This window comes from Salmo salar, chromosome 29 (assembly GCF_965601325.2).
Source record: "Salmo salar chromosome 29, fSalSal1, whole genome shotgun sequence".
Taxonomy (NCBI): domain Eukaryota; kingdom Metazoa; phylum Chordata; class Actinopteri; order Salmoniformes; family Salmonidae; genus Salmo; species Salmo salar.
The window spans coordinates 13,898,408-13,915,657 of NC_138319.1; the positions used below are offsets into that span (position 1 = coordinate 13,898,408).

General features: G+C 42.4%; 1 protein-coding gene across 2 annotated transcripts in view; it reads left to right on the forward strand.

Moving 5' to 3' along the window:
* Positions 1-2,037: 2,037 nt before the first annotated feature.
* The window catches only part of LOC106590158 (POU domain, class 6, transcription factor 2), a 92,336-nt gene continuing 77,123 nt past the window's right edge, over positions 2,038-17,250 (forward strand). For both annotated transcript variants that reach the window (XM_014180821.3, XM_014180822.3), the window contains exon 1: positions 2,038-2,412. In XM_014180821.3, coding sequence (XP_014036296.1) covers positions 2,241-2,412 — 172 coding nt within the window. In that variant the 5' untranslated portion in view covers positions 2,038-2,240. The remainder of the gene's footprint in view (positions 2,413-17,250) is intronic.

A 17,250-nucleotide genomic window follows, 5' to 3' on the forward strand; every position in this document is an offset into this window, starting at 1 on the left:
GAGCTGTGATCTCATTCCCACCACTTGTTTAGAGTCTGTCAGGAAGAGAAATGCCAGCATTACCCACACTCCTTATATGATGAAAAGAGGAAAAAGGAAAGAAATGGAATGATGGACAGATCCGGACCCTGTCGTGATCTAAGTGTCAGTTGATTATTATTCTATTTCTCATCATACCTGCTGGGGAAAAGATTCCCCGTTCTCTTAATTTTTCCCCACATTCCAACAAAAGGCACTGCCTTGATTTTTATTCTATTTTATATTTTGTCTTGCGAACTCTCATGCCCCGGTGACAATGACATGACGAGAGAAGTTTCAGCACCGCCCGTGTCCCCTGCTGCTGTCCCTCTGAGCTTTCAAATAGCCGACAGACTGTGAAGAATAAATAATAAAAAACTATTGATTATTTTGATGACTGCAAGATTCAATTAGGTATTAATTTTGCCCTCCAGTGGACCTATCAAGTGACTCAAAGGATAGGAGATGGGAGGTGGGGGTGGGCCCAAATGGATGCAGAGAGAGCGTAAGACCAGCCTCAGACAGAGGGGAAAATGTGTTTACCTCTCCAGGCAGAGAGGAGCATTTATGCTCAGAGTTCCATATTTAAGTGCTCCACCAATGAAGCCCTGATGACAAGCGACATTGTTACCAGGGATATGAGTATTGACCTGCCGGCTCGCCTTCGGATGACAGCTACTATTTCCATTGATGAACATTTTCATAGATTATCATGTCATATCAAAGCCCCCCCCCCGATTCCTCTGATGAGCGCATTAAAAGAGCCCCTCTGGGCAGGAAAACATCGACCACCCTGGCAGGAGTGGGGGTGGTGGTGTACTGGCGCAGGGGCAAGGTTGACCCCCCCCCCCCCCCCTTTCCCTCCCGCCATTCATGCTGGTCACCTGTCCCCATCTCCAACCCATTTAGACCGAACGTTCTTGTCCATAAATAAGGCAGCGTGAGAGGGACAGAGTTTTACCCCTCTGTGTTGCTGCGGTTCTTTGTGTGTCTCAGAGCAGGAGGGAGGGGGAACAGTCTGAGGTGACACGAGGGAGAGGAGACACAGGAGAGGCAGAGAGAGAGAGAGAGAGAGAGAGAGAGAGAGAGAGAGAGAGAGAGAGAGAGAGAGAGAGAGAAAGAGGAGAGAAAGTAGAGTTGACATCTCCAGTGCTTGCCTTGGAAGCAACCTCAGGCTTGAACCCGCAGTGGCTATTCAGATGCAACAAGGTCGAGGCGTGTTTTTGTAGCGAGCATCATGCACTAGCTGGTCTCTGCTCTGTGGTGGCGAGCATGTTTTAATTGGTCTCTGTCAGATTTTTTGGGGACATTCAGAAGACAATCTTTTACGCTATTTTTGTCATTTAGTGGAGCTTCATTTAGGTATGTATGCTTTTTGTTTGTTTATTTATTTTGTGCACTTTTAGATAGTTGCACATCAGTAATTAGCCAGGTTACTTCATTACACTGTACATTACTTTGTTAATAATTCATTGACAGTCATTCTAATTCCCTCCAGTTTATGGTGGTTTTTGTTTTTGTAAAATGTGAGACATTGGAATTTCAAAACGTAATTTGGGGAGGAGCTATCATATGCCTGTGATCTATTCCAGCTCTTGATTGGAAGAGGCCTTAATCGTTCACTGGTTGCCTCTGACTAATGCTTAAGAATAATGACACCTTTGACTTCTTGCTCTTACTGAAAGTATCATGCAGGCTTTACCTCTGTAGAAATGAATAAACTGTCTACATAGATTTTTTTTTTTTTTTGTAATAGCAGATACATCTTTAGCAATTTAATTTCTAGGTACAGTATGCGTGTACAGGATGAGTGTAATGATTAAATTGTGACACGTCTGTTCTGTTGGTATTATCGAGCCTGGAGAGGTGTGGAGAACCTTTAAGGCTGAAAGGTATCATGGCAAAGCCATACGAACCTTAACCGCTCTTCACTGGGCAGGCTGCAGCCAGCAATATCAGCGGGAGCACCAGTCTCAGATACAAGAGACAGCGCTAGAGAGAGAGAGAGAGAGAGAGAGAGAGAGGGAGGGGAAAGGCGGGAGAGAGAGAGAGAGATGAGTGAGCAATAGAGGGGAGACACCGGGATAGAGAGAAGGGGAGAGTGAATGGGGGGGTAGACAGAGAGAACAAGCCGGTGTAGAATAGTGTGCTGCGAGGCAAATCTAACCACGTTGTTCTATTGTATTCCCCACCTGGGCTCCCCAGCTCCCTTCCACGATCCGATGATTACAGGGCAGCTGAGCAAGCCGCTGCTCTCCCTGCGCAGCGAGATGAGCGTGGCGGAACTCCGGGCCGAGGACAAAGCGGCCACCCCAGATAGCGAGCTCAACGACGAGTCCCTGCTCCTGTCCTCCGAGGCCAGGGACAGAGAGGACATTCCCAACAAGCTCTATGGTGAGTCCATGGACAGGACAGCTCTCGGTCTCTCCTCTCCCTTCGGGGACCGGTCGTGGCACGAGAGGCCAGGGGAATGCTCTGCTTCTGTGTGTGTTGGATAGGGGTGTCTGAGACCAGGTGCTGCTGGAGCAGGTGCTAGAAGACTGTGATAGACCTAACTAACTAAGTTGAGGTGCAGGGATTCGGGAAAGAGGTGGATGCAATAGGGTTGGTTGCCTGAGTTGTAGTATTGTAGAAGACAAGTTATTTAGGTGAGTTTTCAGGTGATGTGGTGTTTTACATGTTCATTATGTCTTCATGACTTTTTTCACTGGAAATATAAGTGAAGTCATACTATAAACGGGTTGGTATTTTGTTATGAGTCTTGTGTTAATTGATTAATTGATTTATCTTGAGAAGTTTATCTTGAGAAGTTTAAGTTTAGGTGATTATTCAAATATCACACTTGGAGTTCCAATGTGCCTTTAGGCATAGGCATACACATTTAGGAATTAGCGTTTGTAGAGTTTACATAGATTAGATTGGTAGGACAGACGAAAATATTTGTGACAAGTGACCCTTCCTTTCATAACTTTGAAAATAAGCATCTATGGCTGCGTTTACACAGGCAGCCCAATTCTTTCATTTTCCCACTAATTGGTCTTTTGACCAATCCCATCAGATCTTTTTACATCAGATCTTTCTGAGAGCTGATCTGACAGGTCAAAAGACCAATTAGTGAGAGAAAAAAAAATCAGAATTGGGCTGCCTGTGTAAATGCAGCCTATGTCTTGGAACGTGGCGTTTTATATTTTGTTGCTTGTGTGAAAGTGAAAAGTGTGAACGTTGTGACAAAATATGCCAAATTAGAGAGAATGTTAGGCTATATTGTATCAGGGGGAAAAAATTCCTATGAATTGAGCAAGTGGTGAGGATCTCTGGCTTTGGTTTTGGTTTGTGAAATGTGCTTGTGCTTGATTATCTCTGCAGTGGTGTATCATCCCAATGTATTAATATGTAAGCAACTAACAAACGTTTTTTGTAGTCCAATGGCAAATAACGGTATGAAGATTAATTTATATTTATTAAAAGTATATACAGTAAACACATTTAAATCACTTAATATAACATTAGCAATTTAGACATTGAAATGATGGTCAAATGAATAATTGTTGGAAAATGGCCTATAGCTCTTATAGGGAATTACATTCAAATCCCACTTACAATATCAAGAGATACTAATTAGCAAGAAATGGATGTCATTTTAACAGATAGAAAATGTGTATTTATCCATCTCTCTTATTTATTTCATGTTCAGGTTCAATTACAGTTGTGACCAAGTTAATTAATATTTTTTTAGTTAAACTAATTTACTTATCCAGGCAGTCTAATTTAATCCTAGGTCATAACAATGAATCAATAGGTCTAATGAGATTCAAACACGTTTTATAATGAAACTATAAAGGTCATAACACTATGTCTAATATTGACTGCTGTAACATGTAGATTCAGCCTCAAAGTAAAGCTTATACACTACCTCAATTATTTCAACTTGTTTGTTTTGGATTTTGCTCAGATCCTTTTTGATGGAAGTATTGGCATTCAGTTTTTAGTCAATGCGGTCACAAAAATAATTCAAAATACATTCAGTCACTCACTAATCCTTATTTACACCAAATGATCACTCAATAAATGTTTGGTGCCATCATAGTATGGTTAATAAAAAAACATGTAGCGATTCCAACATTGATATGGTAATATGGATCTAAGATATGCATTTCTGCTTTTCAAAAAGGCACCACATAGGCATACTTTTTTTTCTTCTTCTACCAATTCTCTCAGGCATTGCAATTTGAATGTTTTAATTAAATGAGCTAATAGAACCCTTATTGTATGCCATGGAGAGGCTAAAGTTGACTTTTTTTGTTAGCCTGTACTGCAAGTGTGATGTGGTCTATTTAAGACAACATTTTACTCTGTGCTTTCATCAAAGGCTATTTCATGGTACAGTACTTTTAGACTTAGTACACATCTGAACACGCTTTTAAGGTTATGAGTCAGTACTCAGCCGTTAAGGATGTAATACGTCTATTTCTGAAAATACCCATGGACATCAGTGTAAAAGATTGACTCAAATTCCATAAACCCCCTTCAAATTACAGTAAATGTATGCGTGTGCAGAGAGGCTTTTAGTGGTCTGAAGAGATAGGCGAACTTGTGGAATTACAAGATAATGGATTTGATATGTTTTCACGAAAGAAAACAAACTGAATTGTGTCTTACAGATAATATTGATACACACTACTACAGTACTACTTATACGTGACTATATTGGTAGGAAAATACATACTCATATTAACGTACCACATTATAAACATACTAATGATAGTATTATAGTAATACAACAAAGATACATATTGTTCTGTAACATAAACATCCTATGAAAAAGTAGTACCAAATGAACAAATACCAAATATGTACACACGGACTCTGACGAGAAGAGTGCAGTCACCAAATGGCATAATTGTAGATGATTCTATTTGGCCTCACAATAATGTATGTGTAAGGTTAGATGTGGGTTTATAGGTGGCAACAGAGCGTAGGCTACCTCGAGCTCAGATTATACCAGAAAAACAGAAAAACATTAATGTATTATTCTCACCATTATACTCATACAATACACACAAAATATATTTCAAAAAAAACATTTGGATTCTGCATTTGGCCTGCACTTAGCTACAGTACCTTATTAACTCCTTTTCTATTGAAACACTGTCAGCACAACAATACATACAATTTTTACATCTCATTTACTTTTACATGTCATGATGTTTTTTATTTGGTAGTATTGTGACTTTCTCCCCCATACGTGTTAGTTAAGGGAAAGGGGTGCGCTTCCTGAGTAAAAACATTGAGCAGGTGTGTTACAACCCTCTACATAGATGTACTGCACTCAGTGCTAAGACTTGGAGGCGTTATGATAATGCTAAAAGAGATGCTATCTTTTCTAATTTATGTGTGCTACCTGCTGCCAGAAATACAAATATATCACGTTAAAAATAAGTTGAGTTTCTAATAATCAATGTATAATCAGGGCTAATCTCCTTTTGGATGAATTCTAATGATCAAGTACATGAAATCGCTTACACTCATTAGTACAAATAACATCTGGAACAACCCATTGCTGGTGACGTCCTCCAAAATCATTGGTGCCCAAGAGGAGCGATGCTCTAACAGTCTACCTGTAACACGAATCATAAACAAGGCAGTGTTACATTGGACGTAGAAAGACGAGAGAGGCATTGGTTATTGCTAAATGAATAATGCATCAGACGACAGCTATCCCGTTATGATAAAGCGTACAGTAGCCAGGTACTGTATGGTGTGTGTTTGTGTGTCTGTACAGGTTGTGTGTTTTGGGACTAGACAAGTGAGTGGTGCAAGGTGACGATTGTGTGTAGCCTGACAGTGTTGTGTTCTGTTGTTGCCACAAAGCACCACTTGGCTGAACTTCTGAGAAATATTTTTTTGGGGGAAGGTTATCCAAACAGCCTCACGTCCTGATCAGTGTACGGCTCCAGCTGTCATTCAAATGAATTTTTTAGGATATCCCAGGGCTCTCCAACACAGAGACTAGGGTAACAGGTAACTCATTCATCTCAACACTGTTACAATTTTCTGTAATAAGCATCAAGCCTTCTTTCACTTCACCTTCAGACTCCTGATAACAGCTGAAGCCCATTAGTCCATGTTTGTTTGTTCTCTCTCTCTCTCTCCCTCCCTTTATTTCTGTATCTCTCTCTCACACACACACATTCAATTATAGACCATTTCTGCTGAACAGACTACAATGATAAAAAAAATATTTTCTAAATGAGAAATTACATCCTTCATATTGCAATGCACTTTTCTTAAATGGCAGTTGTTATTCTTATAATAGTGTATTTAACATAACTGTTATCATTTTGCAATTCATGTAAATTCACCTGCTGTCACCTGTTATAAATACAGTGGTGTGTTTTGGTAGAGGATGTCTTGATATGTGACTGGCCTGAGTTGCCCTGGTGTCTCTTGTGGGGCTGATGGAGGAAGGCATGACTCTGCCCGTAGGCTGTGCCTGGGGTGTGCCCTCAGAACCACTGCTCCTCTCCGGAGACTTGGCACAGCATAGAGGCAGTCAGGACATGTGGTTGCCAGGCTACCCAGCCTCCTTGCTCGCTACAGTCAGGAGATGAACGAGAGAGAAAGAGAGAGAGAGAGAGAAAGAGAGGGGGAGAGAGAGCGAGAGAGAGGGATAGGTAGCTCAACTCCTCTCACGAAGCAGCACTGCTCCCTTAACTGCAGGCCACAGGGCAAAGTGGATGACAGGAGGATGGTTGCCGCTCACAAACAAGAAAAAGTGTCATGTTAAGCCAAGGTTGTACTGTACCTTTGTGCACACGTTTGTTTATGCATGTTTAGCCTATGTTACAGTACTATCCTCCGTTTTTAGAGGGTGTAGAGTGCAGTGCTACCTTGGTGCGGATATGAGAGTGTGAGGTATGGAGACTCCATGCTATCTTATCAGCCTCCTTTAGTCCCCTTTGCCATAGACTACAGAGGCATGTACTCTAGGTTGAGGATGGATACGTATCTCTTTACGATGGCCGAAGCAAACTTTTATAAATGTGCAGGTTTTATTAAGGAGATTGCTTATACTTTGAATTTCTTCATCAGGAAAAAATATAATGAAGTCTCCAAGTTGTTGTTTAAATGTTTGATCATGTATGTGGATGTCCAATGCTCCGGCGTTTCCCTCTCCGATGTATTGTTGTGTAGTTTTATGTGTCCAAGTAAAGAAATTGTGGGATGTTGAGAGAAATCCTGACTCTTAAGATTGTGTTACATTTTGACCCCAGTTTATTAGCCAAGCTATGATTGTCCATGTATCTCAACACTATTACTCAGGATTCCATATGTACTGTGAACAAACCCCTTCTGGATAATGGTTATTAAGCTACTAATAGGAGTCATTTCAGATACTTTTGATTTGGTTAAGAAGTCCCAAGCCACCAACCTAACATATTAGACAAAATCCACAATATTATTTGCTGTTGATGGACTTCCAAACTTTTTGTGACGCAACTCTTCACAATGTTCGTTGATGATTTAACCCAGAACAGCAAAGGAAAGTTTCAGATTTTTGTGTGTCATTTTTATCATTACTTTGGTGGGTGGGGTCAATGTAGCCTACATGTGACGATTATCCTATGCCCTCTGTCACCTAAGCTAAAGACAGGCCTTATGAATAACCAGACAGTGATTAAGTCTACTATTAATTGAGAAAAGCACATGTATTAATTGTAATAATGTGTGGATAGGTGATGTCCTTTTGATTGTTGATCACCTGTAAACAGGGTTATGGAGATTGGTTTCAGTGTGCAAAACCTCTTGTGGTGCGTTGCCAAACATTTCCCTTTCTATGCAGGCATGCAGCGATCAGATGGTACAACGAACATGTGATCACGTTTAACCATTAAAACGTTAAGGTTAAGCTAAAATAATTGTTTAACAATTACCTTGTTCATCCTTGTTTATTGAAGAGGTACATTTCCTGGTTGTAGATGCGACGGTCAACTGTGGCGATTGAAGAAGGCATAGAGTTTTCGAGAGTTACGGGGAGTGCGGACGTAGGATTTGCCTGTGGGGACCTTCGAGTATGTGTATAATCTGAAGATATTTCGATTGTAATTCATGCTTCTGAACGTTAATTGATCATGAGGTGAAATGTAATGTTCCCATTGGTCAGATGCGTGATGGATAGTGGTTAAGAGCGTTGGGCCAGTAACCGAAAGGTCACTGGTTCAAATCCCAGAGCCGGCAAGATGGAGAAATCTGCCGTTCTGCCCTTGAGCAAGGCAGTCAACCCCCAACAACAACTGCTCCCCGGTGCCGATTACGTGGGTGTCGATTAAGGCAGTCCCCCCCGCACATCACTGATTCAGACGGGTTGGGTTAAATGCGGAAGACACGTTTTAGTGTCCCCTTTCCCCTTATTTAAACAAATTTCTTTGTTTGACTGACAGACAGGAACAGGTTAAAGGTCATCATGCTGCCGGGTTAACAAGTGTATTTGAAGCCAGAGTTTTTCTTTTAAGAGCTCTATTTAATTAGGTTTAGTTCGACCCTTTGGTTCATCATCCTGTTTATTTGATTTTGTAGATATTGTACAGTTCACCAGCTCTTTATCGCCACTTGGACATAAAAATCCTCCTGGGAAAGAAAAATCAGTTCTGCATTATTGCGTCCTCATTGTTAAAAATCGTACCGCTGGGTCGTCCTCATTGTACACAATGATAGAGGCGTTTGTCAAAACCTACACAATATGGTTTCACACCATGCTCTTGAAAATATCCATGCAGCGGTCAACAAAAGCATGTCCTTGGAGACTGTATGGCTGAAAGCGCCTATGTTCTCCTAGGTGGCTATGAGCTATAGTGGGTTGAGAGGCAGCAGAGGAAAATAGCAGAAAAAGTATGAGAATGACATTCAGTGACTCTTTCTGACGGCGTCAACACAGCGAGCGAGTTCAGGTTCAGCCGGGTTATTTTGTGATGAACTGTTTTGTATAGAGTAGAGTGCTGCTTTTGGCTTTAATAGAATTTTTGACAGTTAAGTGGATAAGTACAAATTTCTGATTGCTGCTGCTGCAAAAAAAAAGTTGATTGAAGTGAAGGTGTGTACGGTCCGGGTGTTCTCGGGCTCGGTTGAGTGCTCAGGAAGCACTGATAGACAATGTCATTGGGAGTAATGTTTGCCTACCACACACCCAGCCATGCTCCCTTCACTGGTGAAATGGTTTCACACGTTTTTTTTAAAAGCTCATTTCTCACGGTTGTGCAAATAGCCTTCCACTCCAGCTAGCAGAAGCCATGAGGCACCACAACATCCTGATGACATGTATTTATTGCCTAGGAAAAATGGACATTAGGTTGCGAAAGCTGTGGTTAGGAAGCCGCGCTATTTCTCCCCCCGTGGGGGCGAGATGGCGTGGCTGTGTACAGTTTCTGTCTTCCCCTCTCAAGCAAATCTCCCCCTTTCAAACACCAGCAGACAAGATAATAAGGCACTCGGAGCACAATTCGGGTATTATATTCCGCAACCAAAGGCTCATCTCTTGTCAGTTTGCATTTACTCTCCCAAGGATGTGACGCTTCTATCATCATGCTGTCAAATAGAGCCTGGCTGGAACGACAGGGCCACTCATTTCATACACTTACTGTTTACATGAAATGGCCTGCACTTATACCGATTCTACCAAAATGGAGGAACATTTTCAGAAAGGTCACCTACAGACTAAAAAGAGGAGAGAAAAAGGAATCTTCTATTGATGCATGCGATTGGAGGTCATTCCGAAGAAAAGGTCTAGACAGACTACTGTATAATACCCTACATCTCTTCATTTGTTGTATTTCGTAATAAGAACATATATTTATGCTTTTTTACACTCTGGCAGCTACTGTACAGTACCTCACTGAAATAATTTAAATGATTTGGATTACCGAAGTGGTAGTTGATACGCCAGTATAAAAATATGGTTATCACCAGGAAGAAACTTTTTTTTCTTATTAGGATCAGCATGTATTTCATTTCATACCATCACTCACTTATCTCCCACTTCCTCATCCCCTTGTCTCCTTCAACCTGCCTTTCACTCTTCTGCATAAACACAAAGACACACACTGCTGGAGGCAGCCCTCCGCACCTATTATTTTTGTGTAATCAGCTTAGTGAGCAGGGCGAGTGACTGGGGGGGGGGGTGTGTTTGGCTGCTTGCTAATGCAAAGAGGCCTGTAATGTTCTGCTGTGCTCGGGTTAAGTAATGAAGTGGTAGAGACACAGTGTGTGAATGGGACCAGCTCAGTAAAGTTAAAGAGACTAGGATAAAGGAGAGGAAGAAAGGGAGTAGGACTCTCTCTCTCTCTCTCTCTCTTTCTCTCCGGGAGGTGGATCTCATTAGGAGGATTTCAGCTGCATGCCTATAAAGCAGGTATAATACATTCTCTAATGCGCCCGGAGCTCCCGTGGGCTATCTTCCCTATCTTTACCATCACAGATCAGATAGCATTGAGGAACAAGGAGAAAATAAGGAAGATGGAGATGGACACGGAGAGAAGGTCATCTGTTTTACACATAAAAACTCCAGTCATGTAGATTACATTCATAGTGACACTGAGCACTTCCAAGTGACTGACATTATGATCTGTTGAATATACTGTGCAGATACAGTAGAAATGAATTGTTAACCTTTGCGTTGCTGTACAAATAAATATCGTAAAGCAAATTACATTGAGGGCACTTTGCCAGTGGCAAAGGAAATGTAATGAATACTATAATACACTTTATTCTGTTCTCACCATACTCTGGCTTTTTTAGGGGGAAAGAATACTTTTCAAAGAAATATGTATTGCATAGTCTAGTTTCCATAAACAATATCGAAAAGCTCTTCATGTTGGACGAACAAAGAAACGTCACAACTCCTTGGCGTTGACACGGTCGTTGATGTTGGGAAATAATTGAAGCAGGGAATGGAAATTACAATGTTGTCTTTGACTTGTGCGGCGTGAACCAGAGATCCATCCAAGCCCATGTGTCCTTCACAACCCTTTATTATTTATAGCGCTCGTTCTTTGAGCAATGACCAGTACTAATGCATAACCTTCTGTCCTTCTGGCTGATTCGCTTCCTTTGAAACCAAAGATTGAGGGAAGAGAAAAGGGTGTGTGGAGGAGGCGGGGGTGTAGGGGAGGGGTTGGGGGGGGGGGGGTATAGGGCAGTCGAGATCCAGGCTATCGAGAAGTTATTATGTTCCCCCCCCCTTCATATCTGAGGATGTGAAATAACATTGTGATGCTTCTTTTCTTGGGAAATGGAGTTACGGGCTTCAAAGCAATAGACGATCCCGTACGTTCCCCTCCCTCCACAGCGTGACGGCACTATGAGAATGTTGTGTACTGTGGAAATTCTTGTTCGAGAGAATGGAGGGTCGGTTCTGCCCCCCCCCACCGCCCCTTCACCATGTTTGTTGTTATGCCCATAGAATCTATATAGCTAAAACATTGCAGAACTTTGCATTTTCACCGTGTCACCCCCTGACTAATAGTGAGTTGTATAAATCCTCATTTGGAGGTTAGCACCCTGCTTCACATTGCTGGGGATTGAGGTGAGATAGACTCCTATGCAGACTGGAGCACTTTCTGTGATTGTGGGATGATAGATGCTGCACAGTAGCAGTGTAATCCATTATTATGATACCGTTATGAGAGTGGGCGATGTGGAGGCAGAGTATCGGGGGGGGGGGGGGGGGGGGAACAGAAGCTCTGTGGGACAGGGGGCAGAAAGTGGGACAGCATTAGTGTAGGATAGCCTGAGGGCCCGAGGCTGATGTGTCAAGCGTGATATGTGGGTGTCTAGTTGCCCCCCTGCCCAGTCTCCACCCACAGACGCCACCGGCTGCCTCTTAATTGTTCTGCCACTGCTCTCATTTGGCCAGATGCAACGCAGGTTGACAAGCGGCCGCTCTTTGGACGCGGTGAGTTCACCGTATATTCTACATTTTCTGCCTACAGTAATGTAAGGGTTGTGAACAGTTCACATAGATATCACTGTTTCTTTCTTTGATACACTATATATACAAAATTATGTGGACACCCATTCAAATTCGTGGATTCGGCTATTTCAGCCACACCCGTTGCTGACAGGGGTATAAAATAGAGCACACAGCCACGCAATCTCCATAGACAAACATTGGCAGTAGAATGGCCTTACTGAAGAGCTCGGTGACTTTCAAAGTGGCACCGTCACAGGATACCACATTTCCAACAAGTCAGTTCGTCACATTTCTGCCCTGCTAGAGCTGCCCCGGCAACTGTAAGTGCTGTTATTGTGAAGTGTAAACGTCTAGGAGCAACAACGGCTCTGCCGTGGAGTGGTAGACCACACAAGTTCACAGAACGGGACCGCCGAGTACTGAAACGTGTAGCGCGAAAAAAATAATCTGCCCTCGGTTGCAACACTCACTACCGAGTTGCAAACTGCTTCTGGAGCTTCATGAAATGGTTTTCCATGGCCGAGCAGCCGAGCAGCTAAGATCAACATGCGCAAAGCCAAGCGTCAGCTTGAGTGGTGTAAAGCTCACTGCCATTGGACTCTGGAGCAGTGGAAACACGTTCTCTGGAGTGATGAATCACTGGGTTTGGTGGATGCCAAGAGATCCCTACCTGTCCCAATGCATAGTGCCAACTGTAAAGTTTGGTGGAGGAGGAATAATGGTCTGGGGCTGTTCGGGCTAGGCCCCTTAGTTCCAGTGAAGGGAAATCTTACAGCATACAATGACATTCTAGACCATTCTGTGCTTCCAACTTTGTGGCAACAGTTTGAGGAAGGCCCTTTCCTGTTTCAACATGACAATGCCCCCGTGCACAAAACGAGGTCCATACAGAAGTTGTTTGTCGAGATCGGTGTGGAAGAAAGCCCTGACCTCAACCCCTGCGAGCCAGGCCTAATCGCCCAACATCAGTGCCCAACTCCCTAATGCTCTTGTGGCTGAATGGAAGCAAGTCCCCGCAGCAATGTTCCAACATCTAGTAGAAAGCCTTCCCAGAATAGTGGAGGCTGTTACCACAAAAGGGGAACCAACTCCATATTAATGCCCATGATTTTGGAACTAGATGTTCGACGAGCAGGTGTCCACTAGGGCTGTGGCGGTCAGAAAATTTTGTCAGCCGGTGATTTTTTAGCAAATAACTGTCGGTCTCGCGGTAATTGCCTGTTAATTAACATAAACACATTTAGCATCTCCTGGCTTCCACACATAGCCTACAAGCCACTGATTCAGACCTTTGGAACATCTACATTTTAAAAAGTCTAATAAATCCATGTAATATAGCATACAACTTCACCATAACTCCAATATTTATTTTAGACAGGTCTAAAGAAGCATGATATTAAGAAAATGTAGTGTATTTCAGAAGAACAGAATAGCATACTCTAAGTTGTCCTTATGTTAAGTCCTGATCTGGCTATTCCAAATGGCTGTGGGCTACACTAGTTCATTTAGCAGACAAGATTTGCTTAGAATTCCGTGGCATTATTTTATAGTATGAAGAATAGAATTTAACAAAGCTGAATAAAATAGAAAGGAGATTTTCTCCAAACTGTTTGAGGGAATGCGCACATGTGTTGAGCGGTTACCAAATAAATATTTATTCCTATATGCTTAATTTAGAGTTATTAATGTAACTTTAGTTCTTCTACAAATGTTGGGCTACATGATGTGACTCTATCACGTAATCAGCTCTTTCTCACAGGCTACAAGTGAAGACAGACACACTGGGGATGCAACTGCAAGAGTCCTTATCCAATTCCGACGTGCATATTGAAGATATTGAAAGAACTGTCCACGTTTACTTTTCATCTGCTAACAAGATGATTAGGCCTAATGAACAGCAAAAGCACTAGCCTATGTCATTCTACTATCCCCCATAGTACAAAAGTCGACCTATTCTATTCTGTGCAAGAAATAAATATTCCAAACTTAGTCAGGGACAGTGGTGGGATGCGATAGATCCCAAATTAATACAACCACTAGCATCCCTCAAAAAATGTTAAGCAATGTAGCTGATGCAACAGATCAGAACGTTTAGCTTAAAATGTTGATAAACTATGAGGCTATATCTTCACATTATAAGCACAGCAATGGGCACATGGAAGTAGGCTGTAAGCCTGTACCATTTAGCGGAAAACACCACTATTAAAAGTGACCGCAAATGCAATTATGCATGTAATGCTTTTATTATGAAGGTGCATTTTTATGGTGAAAATTATCTACCCCAAACTTGAAACTCACGCGCTGTTTATATATGCAAGTTATGCTCTACAGCCCTTGTAAAGCGCATTAATGTACTTAATTTTAGGAATTTATTTGGCCACTTTAGTTGTGATACAAACCTTATCAAAACATATAGACCTATGGGCTAGGCTACATGAGGTGTGCCACTATGATTCGAAAAAGTCAACAACAACAAAAAGGCATTGTTTCTTATTCTGGGCATCATTCACAAGTGATAATATATAATTCACAAGTAATAGGCTAATATTGTCACCCATCAGACTATTCTTGATTTAATCTTGTCTTTACATATACTTAACAATATATGTGTGATATTTGTTTTGATTTAGAATGGACAATTATCATGCACCTGTATTGAAACAGGGGCTGCGGGGAAAAAATACATTTAATCTATGCACTTAAATAGCGAATGGAGGACGCTTTTCCTGTGGTTCGTTTTCATGCCAGCCAGGTATGCAATACTCCTGTTTTAAATATAAGCAATGTGCTTAATATTAGGAAAGTTGAGAAATAAATATAGTAGACCTAGTCTATAGAAAACTGATGGGATCCTCCTCTTTTTAGTAAAGGCCATCACTCTGTTTTCTCACGCAATTGCATAGCCTATAGAAATGTTGCGCAACTTGAGCTCATGGGCTCTCAAGAAGTGTTTGATGTGATTTTTGATTTCATTTGCATTGATGTCAGAGTGATTAGAGGGTCAATAGAGTGCTGAGTACCAGGCAGTTAGCAAATTTGGTAGACTACTAATGACCAGCAGCCACATCAAAGCTTGGAGAAGCCTAATCACCTGTGATTAAATGGTCATATGGAATCTGACTGCCTTCATGACTCGTGACCACCGGTGTGGCGGTAATACGGTCACTGCAACAGCCCTAGTGTCCACATAGTTTTGGTCATGTAGAGTACTTTTGAAATGAATTGCATATAATGATGAATCACTTATTTGCTAATTTGAACATGAAGACATATTACTCCACAAATTACTTTGTTTGTGACAGGAAAACACGTTGGATTGAGATCCAGACAGCGAGCCATGGTTAAAGAGAAACCCTCTGGCGTGACGATGAAGGGGGCACCAGATCAGGCTGAATCCTATTTACCACAAATATAATTTAAGTAATTTCAGAAGAGGCTCCCATCAATAGGAAGGGAGGCACCTCAGCATTCCCCAGCTCTCCTAACAGGCTTACAGCTCTCTCAGGCAGGCCCTGATTTCACCGTCCATGCTGCACTGATGACCATAAAAGGATGAGGAATAATTTGGGATTGTTATTGGTCTCTTTCAACCCTGAGGTAATCAGGTTGACATTGCTTGGGGAATGAGGAGAATGGACCGCAACAGATGTACTCATGTGCAAAGTGTTCCGCTCCCCTGAGAGCTGCCTGCACAAATGCTCCAACTCTCCCCCTCTTCCTCCTCTCCACCCCCCCCCCCCGTCTCTCTCACTCTTCATCACACCCTCTCCTTCTTAACCTTTGAGATGAGCATTACCCCTTCTCTCCAATTGACCTCATCCTGTCCCACTTGTGCTCTCCAGTCTGCTTGGCTCCTGGTCCACTTCAATGCAGGAGGAGAGGCAGGTAAGAGCAGGCCGAGAGCACTTCCTGTTGGAGGAAGACCCATGGCCATGTAAGAGAGGATAACTATGGGAGGATGCGACTTCCCTGTTATCAGTTGCATTTACATACTAACGATGACCAATAACTACACTGAGCTGCAACAGGGGGGGTCTACACTTCAAAAACGTTGTTTTTACCCTGTAATAATTTCTTAATGGAAAGACAGACTAGTCAGTCTATATACCCCCCCCCCCCCCCCCCCCCCCCCCCCACATCCCATGTTCTCTGGTGGTCCTGTAATTACTGACTCCAGAAGTGGCTGAAGAACTGCTGAGGTGAAAAATCCAATCCACACTGCCATGTGCTTTACTTTGCTTCCCGTGTAATACCTTGACTCCATAATTCCACTTCTTGGTGGAATAATGAATGAATTTGATATTTTTGCCTGTAGGGTCTGGAGCTCCTTGCTGCTCCAGCAGAAATCAACCATTAATATAAGGGGCCCAGAGAGACTGGCTCGGCCCCTGACCACCAAGCCCCTGCGCTGGGCCCTTAATTAAGGAAATGACAGCTCTCCAGGCTCTAGTGTACGATAATGCAGCTAATGGTATTACAGGCAGCCACTCAACAGTCAATGTCTGGTGTGTTCCGACTCCAAAAACGCTATTGACGTATAACCAGCCAGCCTCTCCTCTGAGGGTCTCTAAACAGAGTATTACTTTCCTGCTCATCCTCAGGGAGCCATCTAATAAAGAGGACCCAGAGGTTATTGGCAGAACATTATCCTCTGGGTTATTGTTGAGGGCTTTGGTGTGCTCAATGAAAGACAGAACAATGCTACAGACGTATTTGATCACCCTTTTGCAGGACAACGTTCCTGCAACACAGGAAATGTCAAACGTGTAGTGTATTTGAGGTTTAAAAAGGCTTCCGACGTTTGGAACGTAGGCCAATGGTGCGTGTCTTAACCTAGTTTGAGAAAAGCTAAGGGATTGATCGAAAGATGGCTGAGTTATTGACAAATCAAAAATCTAATTGTATGTGTCCATTTAAACCACTGTAAATCCAGGGCACTATGCAGTACTGTCCCTTCTCTTATGTACAGTATTTTCAGATATAATGCAGTATGACTTACTGGGGAATAGGAAACTCTCTCTCTCTCTCTCCTCCTCTCCCTCTTTCGCTCCTGTGTGTAGTAAACTTGTGTTTGTGCCAATACCATAAAAGCTATGCCGTGTCAGGCATTTCAGAAGCATTAGTGGAATCAATGGCCAAACAATCCAGCACAATTGGTCTGGTATTGATAGAATTAAACCTTGTGTATGATGTGACTTGTCATTTCTTTGGCCCAGTATGATGCCCTGACCCCCATCATCAGTGAATCTCTATTGATTCCTGCAGCC